At 36.9% G+C, this 15334-nt stretch overlaps 1 protein-coding gene across 1 annotated transcript in view; it reads left to right on the top strand.

Annotated features, from left to right (window-relative positions):
* The window catches only part of LOC114333100 (synaptotagmin-12), a 175515-nt gene that overhangs the window by 96515 nt on the left and 63666 nt on the right, over positions 1-15334 (top strand). Inside the window, exon 4 of the mRNA XM_028282931.2 lies at positions 9438-9790. Coding sequence (XP_028138732.2) covers positions 9438-9790 — 353 coding nt within the window. The remainder of the gene's footprint in view (positions 1-9437; positions 9791-15334) is intronic.

Genomic DNA, 15334 nt, shown 5'->3' with positions numbered 1-15334 from the left:
ACCAAAAAGAACGAAAAATTCAACAAAAATTTTCTTCCACTACCAAATAACTCATCTTCTTCGTCCAAAAAAACTGCTGACGACACAAGCGATAAAGTCTCTGCTTCTTCTTCTTCTACCAAAGCTCCTAAACCTGCTACCACAGCATCAGAATCGTCCACCAAACAGGCTAAATCCTATCATTACAAAATCTTAAATATCCCTAATTCTATAAACTCCCAGAGGAAGTTAAGCGCAATCCTCAACACCAACGAAATTCTTCGAGGACACATTATCCTCTTGACATTCATCCCTAACTATCAAATGGCATATCTTGAAACCGACAACCAATTCTCAATGGAAGATATGAGCCGAAAATTCCAAGACAAAACAGGAGACATCTCAGTAAAAATCATCTCCAAATTCCAAACCAATAATCCGTCCAGAACCAATAATCCAAACCAAAGCTCTACCTCTAAGCCACCTCAGTTCCAACTGGTCGCTACCAACATAGACGTTGAGATGACCGAGGAAGAGATGAAAGTGGCCTTAAAGGAACAGGGCATTCAGATTTCTTCTGCTATCCGCATTATCGCCAAGAAAGACCAACGCATCACAAAACTCATGCGCATAAACTTCACGACTGAGGGGCAGTACAACTTTGCTCTGGTGCACGGCATCAAAATCGACCACCAGAACAAGAGGTGTGAAGCCCCTCATACCTACAGCCTGTCTCGTCCTACTACCAAGTACTGCAGCCGATGCTGCCTGCCTGGACACGACATAGCAGAATGTCGTGACAGACAATCCACATGTCCCAGCTGTGGTAGCAAAGACCACAGACACTCCAACTGCCCCACCAAGGACACCCCAAAGTGTCCTAACTGCGAAGGTCAACACACGGCCTGGTCTCCTAAATGCCCACAAAGGCAGGCACCTCCTACCAGCCACCAAGACACGAAACCTGTCTATCCTGGAAAGAGGATACCCCCAAAGGAGCTTACCGAGGAAGCCAAAACCCTTATCACCATCCAGACTATGATGATGGCTAACGTTCTACCAGACCGCAGAAATCTTATCTGCAAGACCGCCTCTGAACTTACGCAATTAGCGTACGGTCACTCTATCGCCTTCACAGATAGAGACAACAAGGTTCACCTTACCTTTGTACCTCACTTCTAAAAAGGGACATTCATGCCTATGGACTGTGTAATAGGAACTGTAAACTGCAATAGTCTCAGCAGGAAGAGACATCTTGTCAAACAACTGCTGATGACTAACGATATCCAAATCCTTTCACTTATCGACACCAAATCCAAAACCCCACCTAATTTCACAGGATACACCACGTATCATAAACCCAAAGGTCAAACCAGTAATGGTATTGGCCTCCTTATCCACAAAAATATCCCTACAGCACCACATACTATCCCTCCTAACATCCAAATCCCAGATATCGACTTTATTGCAGTAGACATGCTCCAAAACAATGAAAAAATAACTGTAATCTCATACTATAAACATCCAAACGAGCCCCTATCACAAGAGCTCTTCGAGTACTTCTCTTCACTCGACAAAGCTATTTTAATGGGCGACCTCAATGCAAGAAATACTCAATTCGGTGACATCCAAACGAATCCTTCGGGCAGACAACTCTCAAATCTAATCCTAGATCTGCCAATCTACAGAATCACCAACACTGAAATAACGTTCTTGAGCCACCTTGGAATGTCCATTATCGACCACATTCTGTGCACGGAAAATATCGTGGACAGATTTGATGATGAATGTTTCATAGGTGACACAATTACGTCAGATCACGTCCCGTTACTAGTCAGAACTGGACTATGGACACCTCCACCCAAACTAACATACATATATAAAAGAGATTACAGAAAGGCCAATTGGGAACTATTCAGAGAAATCGTATCAAATAATATTCCACAGTTAGGTAACATCACGTCAGCACAAGATGTTGACATAAAAATCACAGAAATTGAAAGCCTTCTACAAGAAGCTTCACAATTAGCTATCCCAGAAACGAAATACAATATATATACTCCAACTCTTCCTCAACATACCATCGCAAAAATCAAAGCCAAGCGACGACTTCTCAGAGAGTATAAAAGATTCCGTGATCCAATTATCAAAACAGAGTATAACCGTCTCTCGGCAGTTATCAGGCTGGAAGTCAACACCCACAAAGATCGACTTTGGAGGGAGGCGACGGCCAGCTTGGACTACCGAGATGCCGGTGCATTCTGGAATAAATTCAAAATCCTAACGAGACAAAAAATCAAAAAAGATTCTCACCTCAAAGTCAACGATCAAATTATTGCCAGTCCTCAAGACAAAGCCGAAATTTTCAAACAAAATCTACAAAACACTTTCATTACACCCGAGAATCAAAATTTCGAGCAATAATTCCGAATAGATATCGAGCAAAACGTACAACAAATTCTGGACACTCCAGACCCCATAGGCGGGCCCAACTATCCCCCGATAGTGGCCCAAATAGACACTGAAACCGTCAGGAGGCTGTGTAGCCACGGCAAAAACACAGCCCCTGGCCCTGATGGCATACATAGGAGATGCCTAAAACAACTTCCGGAAGAAATATTCCCGCTGCTTACAAGAATTATCAATGCATGTCTCTTACTAGGACATTTTCCAGCCCCCTGGAAAATTGCTAGTACAATCATGATCCCTAAAAAAGGGAAACCCAAAACTAGCCCTGAATCCTACAGACCAATTTCATTACTCAACACTCTAGGCAAGATCTACGAGAGGCTCCTTAAGGAAAGACTCGTAGAACACCTAGAAACTCACAACATCATTCCCAGCTTCCAATTTGGATTCAGAGCTAGTCATTCCACACGTAATGCATTGGTAGAAGCAGCAACTTTCATTTCTCAGGCAATAAATGAGCGCGGCAGGCTTGCCATCGGCATCTTCTTAGATGTACAGAAGGCATTCGACCAAGTCTGGCATGCTGGACTGATCGAAAAACTACATCGTGCCGCCGTGCCCGTTCCATTCCTGAGAATAATCAACTCATACCTCTCAGCTCGTACTATTCGCGTAAAAGTTGCAAACTGTCTCTCAGAACCATTCACTCCTCAAGCAGGAGTACCTCAAGGTTCCATAATTGCGCCGATATTGTACACAGTCTATAACAGCGACCTTCCTAACCCGATAAACCGCTCGGAAAACATCCTTCTATATGCCGATGACACAGCCCTGATTTCCACTGGCCCACCTCTACGTAAGAGGGGGGAAATCTCTGTATTCGATAAAGCACAAGCACAGCTCGACAAAATTGTTGAGTGGTGCAATAAATGGAGAGTAACCCTAAACCCTATAAAAACACAACTTATCCTATTTAGACACTCAAATAGCTATGCTGGTCCCTACGAACAAGCAAACCACATTAGACTCAACGGAGAGAGGCTCGTTTTCTCACAGTCTGTGACCTACTTGGGTGTTGAATTTTATAAAACACTCAACTGGGAAAGAGACGTCAAACTCACTCTAAACAGGGTAAGAAACAGAGCCAATCTCCTGAAGTGTCTAATGGGACAAGGGAAAACCAGCAGGGTTACTCTCTTACACACTTATAAAACATTCATAAGACCTATAATCGAATACAGGGCTATCCTCTACTCTACACTAAGTCCGAGACTTATGCACTCGGTCTTGGCTACGGAGAGGAGAGTCCTAAGAAAGATCACAGGCGTGGAACGCGACTACCCATCGGCAGATATTCACAGACTTGGGAATATACCCTCTATCCAGGATAGAATTCGCGATCTAAGTAAAAGATACGTCTCCAGAACAATCAATAGCACGAACACCAGGGCAAAGGAGGTGCTAAAGACACCAGTAGACCGCAGAGGACAAATACTCACCAGAGTTCCTACAAAAAAAGTTCCATTCCTGCCGGCTAAACTTCTCAACTTAGCTGGCAACGAACTTCCTGATGAGTATTGGGACGTCCTAGAAAATATTCCCTACCGCTATCGTAGACAATAATGGGCTACACTCCAAATGCTGATCCAAACAGCCGTTCCTAAAATCCACTGAGAACTTTAGAGCTTGAGTCAGCAGTAACAGCACAACGCACAAAACCACAAAACAACAAAACACAACACAAAGTAAGTAGCATGTCATACCCCTCAGAGCAAAACCCATACCATTCGTCTGGACAAATCCAACAGTCAACCATACAATCGCACCCACAGCGCAATACTTCTCAAAAAACCCCCGCTTAAAAATAAAAGGGGTAATTTTTCGTCCCTTGAAGAGGCTCCGGCCTAAACGAGGTTAATCAACAAAGAACCTATCATGTACTTAATTTACCTTATCTTAATCTGACAATTTCGAGTTGTTTTAAGGATAGATTTTTTATTTCGGGCCCCCCTTAACGAACTCCCCTGTGTTAAGAGCCAATATATGGTAGAGGTACATCTGCAGGGTACCAGGTTTCTCCCCATATGATAATCTGACGCGCTCGAGTAACTGCAAAAATCCCCGCTTGGGCTCCCCTACCATATATCTTGTTTAAAAATAGCCTTAGATTTTTTTACAATAACCCATTGTAAAGTAAAGAAAATAAGCTTTCTTTTTTATTGTACAATGTATATATCTAAACAAGAATAAAAAACCGCTAAACGCCGTAAAAATGAGTGGCGCATAAAATATTCCAGCTACAAAAGATCTGATATGAATATTACGTGGCGCGAAAATGGATTTTCATTTGATGCAAAACAAAATTCTAGTTTTATTTTAAAAGATTTTTCCATAATATTTGCTAAATTTGAAGTAAACGCGCCACAAAAGAGTAACTTTGATACAGTTTGCATTTTAAAACTCTTTTGTGGCGCGTTTACTTCAAATTTAGCAAATATTATGGAAAAATCTTTTAAAATAAAACTAGAATTTTGTTTTGCATCAAATGAAAATCCATTTTCGCGCCACGTAATATTCATATCAGATCTTTTGTAGCTGGAATATTTTATGCGCCACTCATTTTTACGGCGTTTAGCGGTTTTTTATTCTTGTATCAGGAGTTTTTCAAAGTTATTTATAAATTAAATGTATGAAGTTGAATGCAATGTTCCCCTATTACTAGTGTTGAATTACGAAGTCGTGTACCGCTGTCCCGGACAAGGCTTCCGGGCCATCCGAATTTTCAACGTTTTGGTAAAATTTTATTTTGAAATTTTGAATACGTTATTCTTTTAAGAATTCACATTAAATTGAATTGGTGGGACGCAAAAAAGTCGACAATGTCTGGAATGTAATATGTACTAATTTTTTTTCTTCTACGACGCTACAGCCCAAATTGAGCCTTGGCCTCCTTTATTTTTTGCCTCCACCCTTGTTGTTTGTATGTGGCTGCTCTTTTCCATACACAGACTCCTAAAAGTGCTTGTGCGTCGCTGTTTACTGTGTCTTCCCAGCCCTTTCTTGGCTTTCCAACCGGTCTTTTTCCAGCATTCTAGCGTTCAGTGCTCTTTGTAATACTAGTACAACATAAAAAATTTCCTTTTTTAAGAACGATTTCCGGATTGGGAGTCGAAACGTCAAAAACTAAGAAAAATGTAGTTATAATTACAATCAATTGTTGCTTAATCCCAACAAAAATATCATTGTCAACATAAAAATGTTAAATTATCAATAAAATGATGATATTAAAGTTCTATATTTGAAAAACATGGCCCGATTTTCATTGAAAAGTCCCGGATTTTAAGTATTTTTTTCAGCTTTGTCCCGAGTTCGACTGAATTGGAGTGTGTCACACTACCTATTACACGTCAAGCTTTATAAATGGTCACCTTTGTTGCATTATATCCCAAATAATCTAGTATCTATCGAATGTACACTAGATTTTTTTCTATTCGAAATAGATTGAAACAAAAATATTGAGATGGCCGGTAAATGAAATCGGATTGCCCGTTTCCAGATCAAATTTAGCGTCGTAACCACTACAACTACATAAACCATTTCGGGAATAATCGTTAATTGGATTATACTCTTATAGCTTAATAACTTCTAAACGGCTTAACCGATTTTATAAGGTATACACCGTTAGATTCGTCTTGAGTCCTTCTACAAACGCTAAGTTATTGGCGCAATTCGTAGGTTGAAATGTTGAGTAATTGTCGAAAAACCAAAATTTTCAAAGTTTAGTTTTTCAGTTTTTCGGCGATACTGAGCCGTGCATATGTCTGATCCTGACAGCTTAGACACCATTTAAAAGCTTAACTCAACTCTATGGATTTGGTGTATTTGCGGTTTTCCTGTCTCTTCTTGAACCGAAGATATATACCCCAAAAAAATATGCTGTTTTGTACCTACCAAGTCCTATAGCTGGCTTATGGGTGGTCAAAAGTCACAAACTACACCGGTTCTAAATCGGTCCTGACCCCCTCTTCAAACACAGAGAAAAAATATCAAATGGGTTTAACTTTTAAACACACATACATACATATCCACAAACATTTTCTCTTTTTTAAATAAAAATTGAGTCACATTTCTAAGCTCTATAACTTTTGAATGGTATAACCGATTTTCAAAATTAGACATGCGTTGGAAAGGTAATGATCAGTTCTATTAGAAGCCGCAAAGGTTGGACTTAATTTTTAAAATTTTTGGGAATTTTGGGGACGAGAACGAAAAACAGACCCTAAATAGGAAGGGCCGTAAAATCTACACCCTTGGACCAAAATCGATGATTGACATATAAATCGGTGAGTCTTTTTCTGAACTTTAAGATGGAGTTGGCCCAATTTTCAATTCAGTCAGATTTAGAAAATCGAAAATTTCGTGTATAATATAGTGTCGCGTGTAGGGGGGTGTGGGTGTGCGCCACTGGCGAGAACTGCCGTTCTCTGGTAATGTTCAAAATTAGACATGAGTCGGAAAGGTAATGATCAGTATTGTTAGAAGCCGCAAAGGTCGGACTTAAATTTTCGAAGTTTTTGGGAGTTTTGGGGACCAGAACGAAAAACAGACCCTAAATAGGAAGGGCCGTAAAATCGACACCCTTGGAATAAAATGGATGGTTGACATATGAATGGGTGAGTCTTTTTCTTAACTTGAAGATGGGAGTTGGCACAATTTTCAATTCAGTCAGATTTAGAGAATTGAAAATTTCGTGCATATAATAGTGTCGCGTGTAGGGGGGTGTATTTCTGAGCCACTGGCGGGAACTGCCGGTCTCTGGTAATTTATTCGATATAAAACTAACAGCTTCGATAACCACTAAATCGAAAACTATTAATTTTATGAAAAAAATGTATAATGAACATTTTTTGCTTATAATTAATATTTTTACCAGCATTTGCGGTCAAAATATAATAAAAAATTTCCACCCTCGAGATGAGGTGACAACCACCCCATGGTAAAAGCGTATTTCTGCATCATATAGATTTTGATCCTTGGACTATCCACTACTTATTGTCAAATTTTCAAACAAATCTATCCATTCTGTAAAAATTGCTAAGTGAAAAATTACAGTTCCTGGACTAATTATACATTTGGAGCTCTATAACTTCTGAACGGCTTAACTGATGTTGATCACCAAACATGAATTTGAAACGTATTGACAAGTAGTATCTGATGCATCCAAGATCGAGTGTGATAACTGAACGTATTACAGGAATTATTGAGCTTGAAAACCCGTTTTTCCCATAAGAAATAGATTTGATCATACTTATGAAGCCTATAACTTAAAAATTCGAATTTTCCCAGATATGAGGTATACACCGTTAGACGCGTCCTGAGTCCTTCTACAAACGCTCAGTTATTGGCGTAGGTTGAAATTTTGAGTAATTGTCGAAAAACCAAAATTTTTAAAGTTTAATTTTTCAGTTTTTTGGCTATGGTGAGCAGTGTGTATGTCTCAGCTTGATCGCTTATGCGCCATTTAAAAGCTTAACTCAACCCTATTGATTTGGTGTATTTGCGGTTTTCCTGTCTTTCGTTAAACCTAAGATATATACGCCCAAAAAATATGCTATTTTGTATCTACCTAGCCCTCTAGCTGGCTTAAGGGTAGTCAGAAGTCAAAAATTAGACCGGTTCTGAATCGGCCCTCACACATTCTTGAAACACAGAAAAAATTATTCAGATCGGTGTAACTTTTCCACACACATACATACATACATACATACATACATACATACATACATACATATCCACAAACATTTTCCATTTTTTAAATAAAAATTGAGTCATATTTCTGAGCTCAATAACTTTTTAATGGTATAACCGATTTTCAAAATTTAACATGCGTTGGAAAGGTAATTATCTGTGCTATCAGAAGCCGCAAAGGTCGGGCTTAAATTTTTGAAATTTTTGGGAGTTTTGGGGACGAGAACGAAAAACAGGCATTAAATGGGAAGGGCCGTAAAATCCACACCCTTGGACCAAAATTGATGGTTGACATATGAATGGACGAGTCTTTTCCTAAACTTTAAGATGGGGTTTGGCCCAAGTTTAAATTCAGTCAGGTTTAGAAAATCGAAAATTTCGTGTATATATAGTGTCGCATGTAGGGGTGTTGTGCGCCACTGGTGAGAACTGCCGTTCTCTGTGGATATACAATAAAAAAAGTTATAATGAGAAATTTAAAAATAATCGTAAAATATATCAAAAATCATTAAAAGTATAAGACTTTGAACAACCATATCTTGCTTAAAAATAGTCATACAGCCTTCTACAGCAGACCGTTTATTTAAACCGGTAATTGAATTTTCTTCCTATTAAATCAAATATTGCATATACCTAAACCTACGTAGTAAAAAGTTACAGAACGATGTTTGAGAAGTAACAATTAAAATGGGCCAAAATCGCTGTGAGGGGCCAACTTTGAAAATCATATTTCGAAAACTATCAATCATAGAGACTTCTATCAAACGTCATTTATAAGAGAAAAGATGGAAGTTATTTTTCTGTAAAGCAATGCCTATATCTATATCCCCGTGGAAAAAAAGGTATGGGGCAAAAAACAAAATTGCTATCTTTCATGTTTTTTTCTTGCTTTTCTTTTGAATATATTTTTGTAAAAAAATTATCTTTGACTTTAAAATGTGATGTTTCGCTAGTAAATTTAACCTGGAACAATTTTTATGTAGACGTGTTTGTACCAAAAGTGCATAGAACGCACCCTGATTCGCCTTGTGCCTAGGGACTAATTCACCCCTGTCTCAAAAACGCACCCCTTTAAATGGTAGCAATCTGCGGGTTTTTCATATTTAGAGATCCATTGACTATATAAAACATTAAAACCCTATATAAAAAATCACACCAAGAGTTCAAATATCGACTTTCAGTTCTACTTTTGGTCACGTTGGGTGAAAACCTAGGACTTGAGCAGTCCAATTACTTGTTTTATTAATGTTGACTTCAGTTGTCATTATTAGATCATTATTTAATTACATTTTTTGTTACAGAACTGATGAAACCAGCTACATTGAAAAAACTTCCATCTGTCCCATACCCCGCCCCGTATCCTCAGTAAACATGGCTAGCTTAATATCACAATCCGCATTTCCCATCTGCCTAACTCCCCCACCTAGTCCCTCTATGTTCCAGTTCCGTCAATGTAGTCCCTCGATGCCTGATCTTCCTGAAAGCAACTTGCTACCCACACAAATACCTCCTTCCAGTTCCTATTCAGCACAATTCGTACCTACGAGTCCTTCGATATCACAGTTTCCCCAACCTAGCCCCTCGATGTCTCAGTTTCCACCAACGGAAGTGAATAACACGCAGTATTCGAGCACACAACCTTTGAAGCTGTCAGGTAAGCTGTGTGTAAATAGAAAATCGTCCCAATGTGAGTCCGAAAATAACAATTAAAAAATTTCGGTCCTTTAGTTTAGTGTAGTTCGTTTCTTTATCTGAACATTCATATAGTCAAAACTTTCGCTTTAGAAAATATCACATGTGAGGGATTATGACTAAAGAGGAAATTTTTTATTTTACCTTACTACCGTATTAGAGATAATTAGAAAAAACACATTTGGTCATAAATATTATACTTATGGGGTAACTGAAAGTAAACAATTAGGAGAAAATAAATTAATTTACGCTCTCAAAAAAATTAAAATTTAATAGATGTGTAAAGCCTAAACGCTTAAAAATTGATATAATGGGCATCAGTGAGCTTCGGTGGCCTGGAGCGGGAACATGTGAACAAGATAAAGGCACACTATACTATTCTGGAAGTTTAGAAGATGACGTACATTATAGGAATGGAGTTGGCATATTTATAACATCTAAATTCAAGAAATATGTGAAAAATTTTGTACCTGTCAACGACAGACTAGCGATACTCCAATTAAATAGTAAACCATTTAATGTCAATGTTATCCAGATATATGCCCCTACTTCAAGCAAGAAATATGACAATGATGTTGAATCATTCTATAGTCAATTAAAATAGACACTTAACAATCTAAAAAGGAACGAAATCACATATATTATTGGAGATTTTAACGCGAAAATTGGTCAAGGACAAAGATCTGACCTGGTAGGTGAATATGGACTAGGGGAGAGCAATGAAAGAGGCGATAGATTATACCAGTTCTGCCAAGAATATGACATGATAATGGCAAATACATGGTTCAAATTACACAAAAGAAGATTATATACATGGAAGGGTCCAGGAGATAACTCACTTCATATAATTAGAAATCAGATAGATTATATTCTAGTAAACAAGAGATTTAAGAATGGTGTCAAGAGATCAACGACATATCCTGGTGCAGATATCGGTTCAGACCATAACCCTGTAATAGCTGACAGCAAAGTGAAGCTCAAAAAAGTCGAAGAAAGCCCCAAAACACCAAAATTGCATATCTCAGCATCCAACAAAACGCTAATAGAAAATGACCTGAATAATCAGCTAAAGAATTCAACAAACGAAAACAATACAGAAATATGGAACACGTTTAAAGATCTTACCTGAAAAGTAATGGAAAAATATACAACAACGATGCAGAGCCACAAAAAACAACAATGGATGACTGATGAAATCCTGGAATTGATGGAGCAGAGAAAAAAATTGAAAGATAAATTGCCGTTGGTCCTGACAACATACATACAGAAATGTTAAAGCTCATAAATGAGGAAAACATTGGAATACTAGTCAAACTTTTCAATGATGCTTATTCGACTGATGATATCCCTGAAGATTGGTTAAAGTCCGAATTCATAACCCTACCAAAAAAACAATGTCCGAAAAACTGTAGCGATTATAGAATGATAAGCCTTATGAGCCACACTTTGGAAATATTTCTACGTATTATCCACAGTAGAATCACAGATAAATGTGGAGATGACCAGGATGAAACACAATTTGGCTTCAGAAATGGACTGGGAACCCGGGACGCACTGTTTGCACTAAATGTATTATTGCAGAAATGCCGAGATCAAAGGAAAGACGTCTTTGCTGTATTTATTGACTATGAGAAGGCCTTTGATCGAGTACATCACAAATTAATTAAAATATTAAAGGATAAAGGAGTTGATAGTCAAGATGTACGAATCATAGAAAAATTATACTGGCGTCAAACAACGACAGCTTGCATAAATGGAAAATCAACAGAAATATGCATAATACAAAGAGGTGTCAGACAGAGTTGTATACTGTCCCCACTGTTATTCAATTTATATTCAGATAGAATATTTAAGGAAGCGCTGCATAATTTGGGATGGGATATGACAGTTAATGGAATTCTAATAAATACAATCAGATATGCAGACGATACAGTTATTTTAAGTGATGATATGAATGGATTACAACACCTTTTAAATGCCATTGACACAGTGTGAAGAGAGTTTGGCCTAAACATAAACTGTTCAAAAACAAAATACATGGTATTTAGCCGTTTGGCCCATCAAGATTCACGGTTATATATGTTGATGGTCATATAATTCAAAGAGTACCCAGTTTTAAATATCTTGGTTGCCATATTACTGAACAACTAGATCCAGATAAAGAGATAAAATGTAGAATCGAGATAGCCCGCAAGACATTTTTAAAAATGAGAAACTTCAACTGCGAAAGCGCATGATTAAATACTACATTTGGTCAGTCCTCTTGTATAGTTTCGAAGCATAGACATTAAAAATATCCACCATAAATCGTTTGGAGGTTTTTGAAATGTGGCTGCACAGAGGTACACTGAAAATACCATGGACGGCTACGCTGACAATAAATGTGGCAGTCCTTAAGAGAGCAATTGCTGCCCGCGAGCTGCTTGATAACATCAAATATAGAAAGATGGCCTATTTTGGACACGTAGTAAGGGGAGACCGGTATAATATTCTTCAACTTATTATGATGGGTAAAATCGAAGGACGCAGAGGAATTGGTAGAAAGCAGGCCTCTTGGTTGAAGGATATCCGGGAGTGGACAGGAATAAAGAAAGCAGAACAACTATTTAAAATAGCTCAAGAAAGAGACAGTTTCGCCATGTTAATCGCCAACGTCAAGGGGACTTGATAGGGCACGTTAAGAAGAAGATAGAGTCTGGAAGAACCCCAACGTCATGAAACAATGTCATTATGGTAATCATGTATATAAGAAGGTCGTTCCCACAGATCTTAAAAATCTTAACAACTATCGTCCCAATAATCTTCTTTCACATGGAGAATTTATTTATAAGAATATTAGCAAGATAATGGAAAATCAAGCTGGTTCCAGCTTTAAGAAAACAGCTTGGAAAACCAAGGCGAAGGATAGGATGGAATGGAAGCTGATTGTGGAACAGCCCAAGACCCACCATGGGTTGTAGAGTCAATGATGATGATTATTCAGCTTTAAGAGCAAGCCAGCAGGTAGTAGTATAAACGACCACTTACTAGTTATAAAAACACTTACAGAAGAAGGCAGTGGACTACAACAAACCATTAGTCTCAATATTTGTGAAATATGTTAATATGTAAGTAATCGATAGATATGAAACATTAATAAAGTGTCAAACTTTACACTAATACATCAAGAATTAAAATGGAACCCGGAGTACGACAAGGTGAGAACCCGGAGTTTCATCTCACCAAAATTCTTAACAATTCTGCTGAAACTTATTATGTTTGAGACTTGAGTAGTGAACATGATAATCAACATGGTTGGTGAAATATTAAACTAATTAACCTTTGCTAAAAATATCATACTGGTTTCAAAGAATCAGAGTTTCAAAGGAGCCCAAAAGTACACTAAACGCTGCGTCAACCAATTTTGTGAAGTCGTCTGTTGTAAACTGGTGGTATGCAGCCAGATTTATTGTACATTTTTCATTCACTTATGATACCAATTCTATGATACTAGAATCCTGTATAAATTTATACAGTTGCAGAGGATGGATAATATATGCTTTTGGAGTCACTTAGTAATCTCAGAAGCATTTTAAGTTTTGTTGCGTCCAAGAATTTTAATGAATGGAAGAATGGAAGAAGTTTTAACTATTGATAAACAACTACTTATCTAAAATTTTAGTTGAAAATTAAAGATTTTGTTGGAAAAACCCGTATTTTCCGGGGAGAATTTTCGTCGAAGTAAATCGGGAAAAACACGTCTCTATGCAGAATTTAATTACGGTAAATTTTTATTTGAGTGGAAAAATTGAAAAAAAAACAATTTTCGGGCGCCATTTTGTTTATAAAAAAAGTAGCACACTATTTGCGGACTTTGCATATCTATATTATTAATATACAGGGTGTTAGTAAATAAGTATGAAAAACTTTAAGGGATAATTCTACATGAAAAATAATGGCAGTTTGCTCTATAAACATATGTCCGCAAATGCTTCGTTTCCGAGATACAGGGTGTTGAAATTTTTATTTCAAACTGCCAATTTTTTTATTGCTCTAAAACCGGTTGAGATATGAAAATTACATTTGTTGGGTTTTAAGAGATAGTTATTGCTCATTTTTTGACAAACAAATAACATTTTTGTATTCATCATTGACGCGCCTACGGGTAATGGTCTGAATTTTTTAAAGAAACAAAATGATACGCCACTGAGATATTTCAAATTAAAACTTAGTTTTGTATTCCACGGTTAATTTATGAAAAATAACCTTTCTTGTATTTTTTTCATATAGTGCACCGTTTTTATGCGAAAAAATAAAACATCTTTGCGCGTATTTTTCATTTCTTGATACAGTATCAAGAGCTCTCCAATATAATAATACCAAAGTAGAACAATAACAAAAAATATTACTAAAACGATTTTAACTAGGTGCAAAGCTACAACAAATGTTCAAAATTACCTCCTTTAAAGGTGACAGAATAATGTTATATTCACCATTGGCGCCCGTTCAGGTAATGGTCTGAATTTTTTAAAGAAAAAAATAGTACGCCACTGAGATATGTCAAATTAAAAATCATTTTTGGATTCCTCGTTTAATTTAAGACAAAAAATCGTTCTTGTCTTTTTTTCATATGAGGCGCCGTTTTTATGCAAAAAATAAAACATCTTAACTTTACAAAGTATTTGAAATAAGATTCTAAGCATATGAAATCTACCTCGAATAATTTGTAAGCGTTAAGATGTTTTATTTTTTTGTATAAAAACGACGCCGCATATGAAAAACAGACAAGAATGATTTTTTATCGTAAATTAAACGAGGACTTCAAAAATGATTTTGAATTTGACGTATCTCAGTGGCGTACTATTTTTTTTTCTTTTAAAGATTCAGACCATTACCTGTACGGGCGCCAATGGTGAATATAAAATTATTCTGTCACCTTTAAAGGAGGTGATTTTGAACATTTGTTGTAGCTTGGCACCTAGTTAAAATCTATAGTAATATCTTCTCTTATTGTTCTACTTTGGTATTGTTATATTGGAGAGTACTTGATAATGTATTAAGAAATGAAAAATACGCGCGAAGATGTTTTATTTTTTCGCATAAAAACGGTGCACCATATGAAAAAAAAATACGAGGAAGGTTCTTTTTCATAAATTAAACGAGGAATACAAAAATAATTTTTAATTTTAAATATATCAGTGGCGTACCATTTCTTTCTTTAAAAAATTCAGACCATTACCCGTAGGCGCGTTAATGATGAATACAAAATTGTTATTTGTTTGTCAAAAAATGCGCAATAACTACCTCTTAAAACCCACTAAATGTAATATTTATATCTCAACGGGTCTTAGAGTAATAAAAAAATTGGCAGTGTGAAATAAAAATTTTAACACCCTGTATCTCGGAAACGAAGCATTTGCGAACATATGTTTATAGAGCAAACTGCCAATATTTTTTTATGCAAAATTACCACTTAAATTTTTTCATACTTATTTACTAACATCCTGTATACAATCATAAGATTCGA

This window comes from Diabrotica virgifera, chromosome 1, assembly GCF_917563875.1.
Source record: "Diabrotica virgifera virgifera chromosome 1, PGI_DIABVI_V3a".
In the NCBI taxonomy this organism is placed as follows: domain Eukaryota; kingdom Metazoa; phylum Arthropoda; class Insecta; order Coleoptera; family Chrysomelidae; genus Diabrotica; species Diabrotica virgifera.
This window is presented reverse-complemented; position numbering and strand designations above follow the sequence as displayed.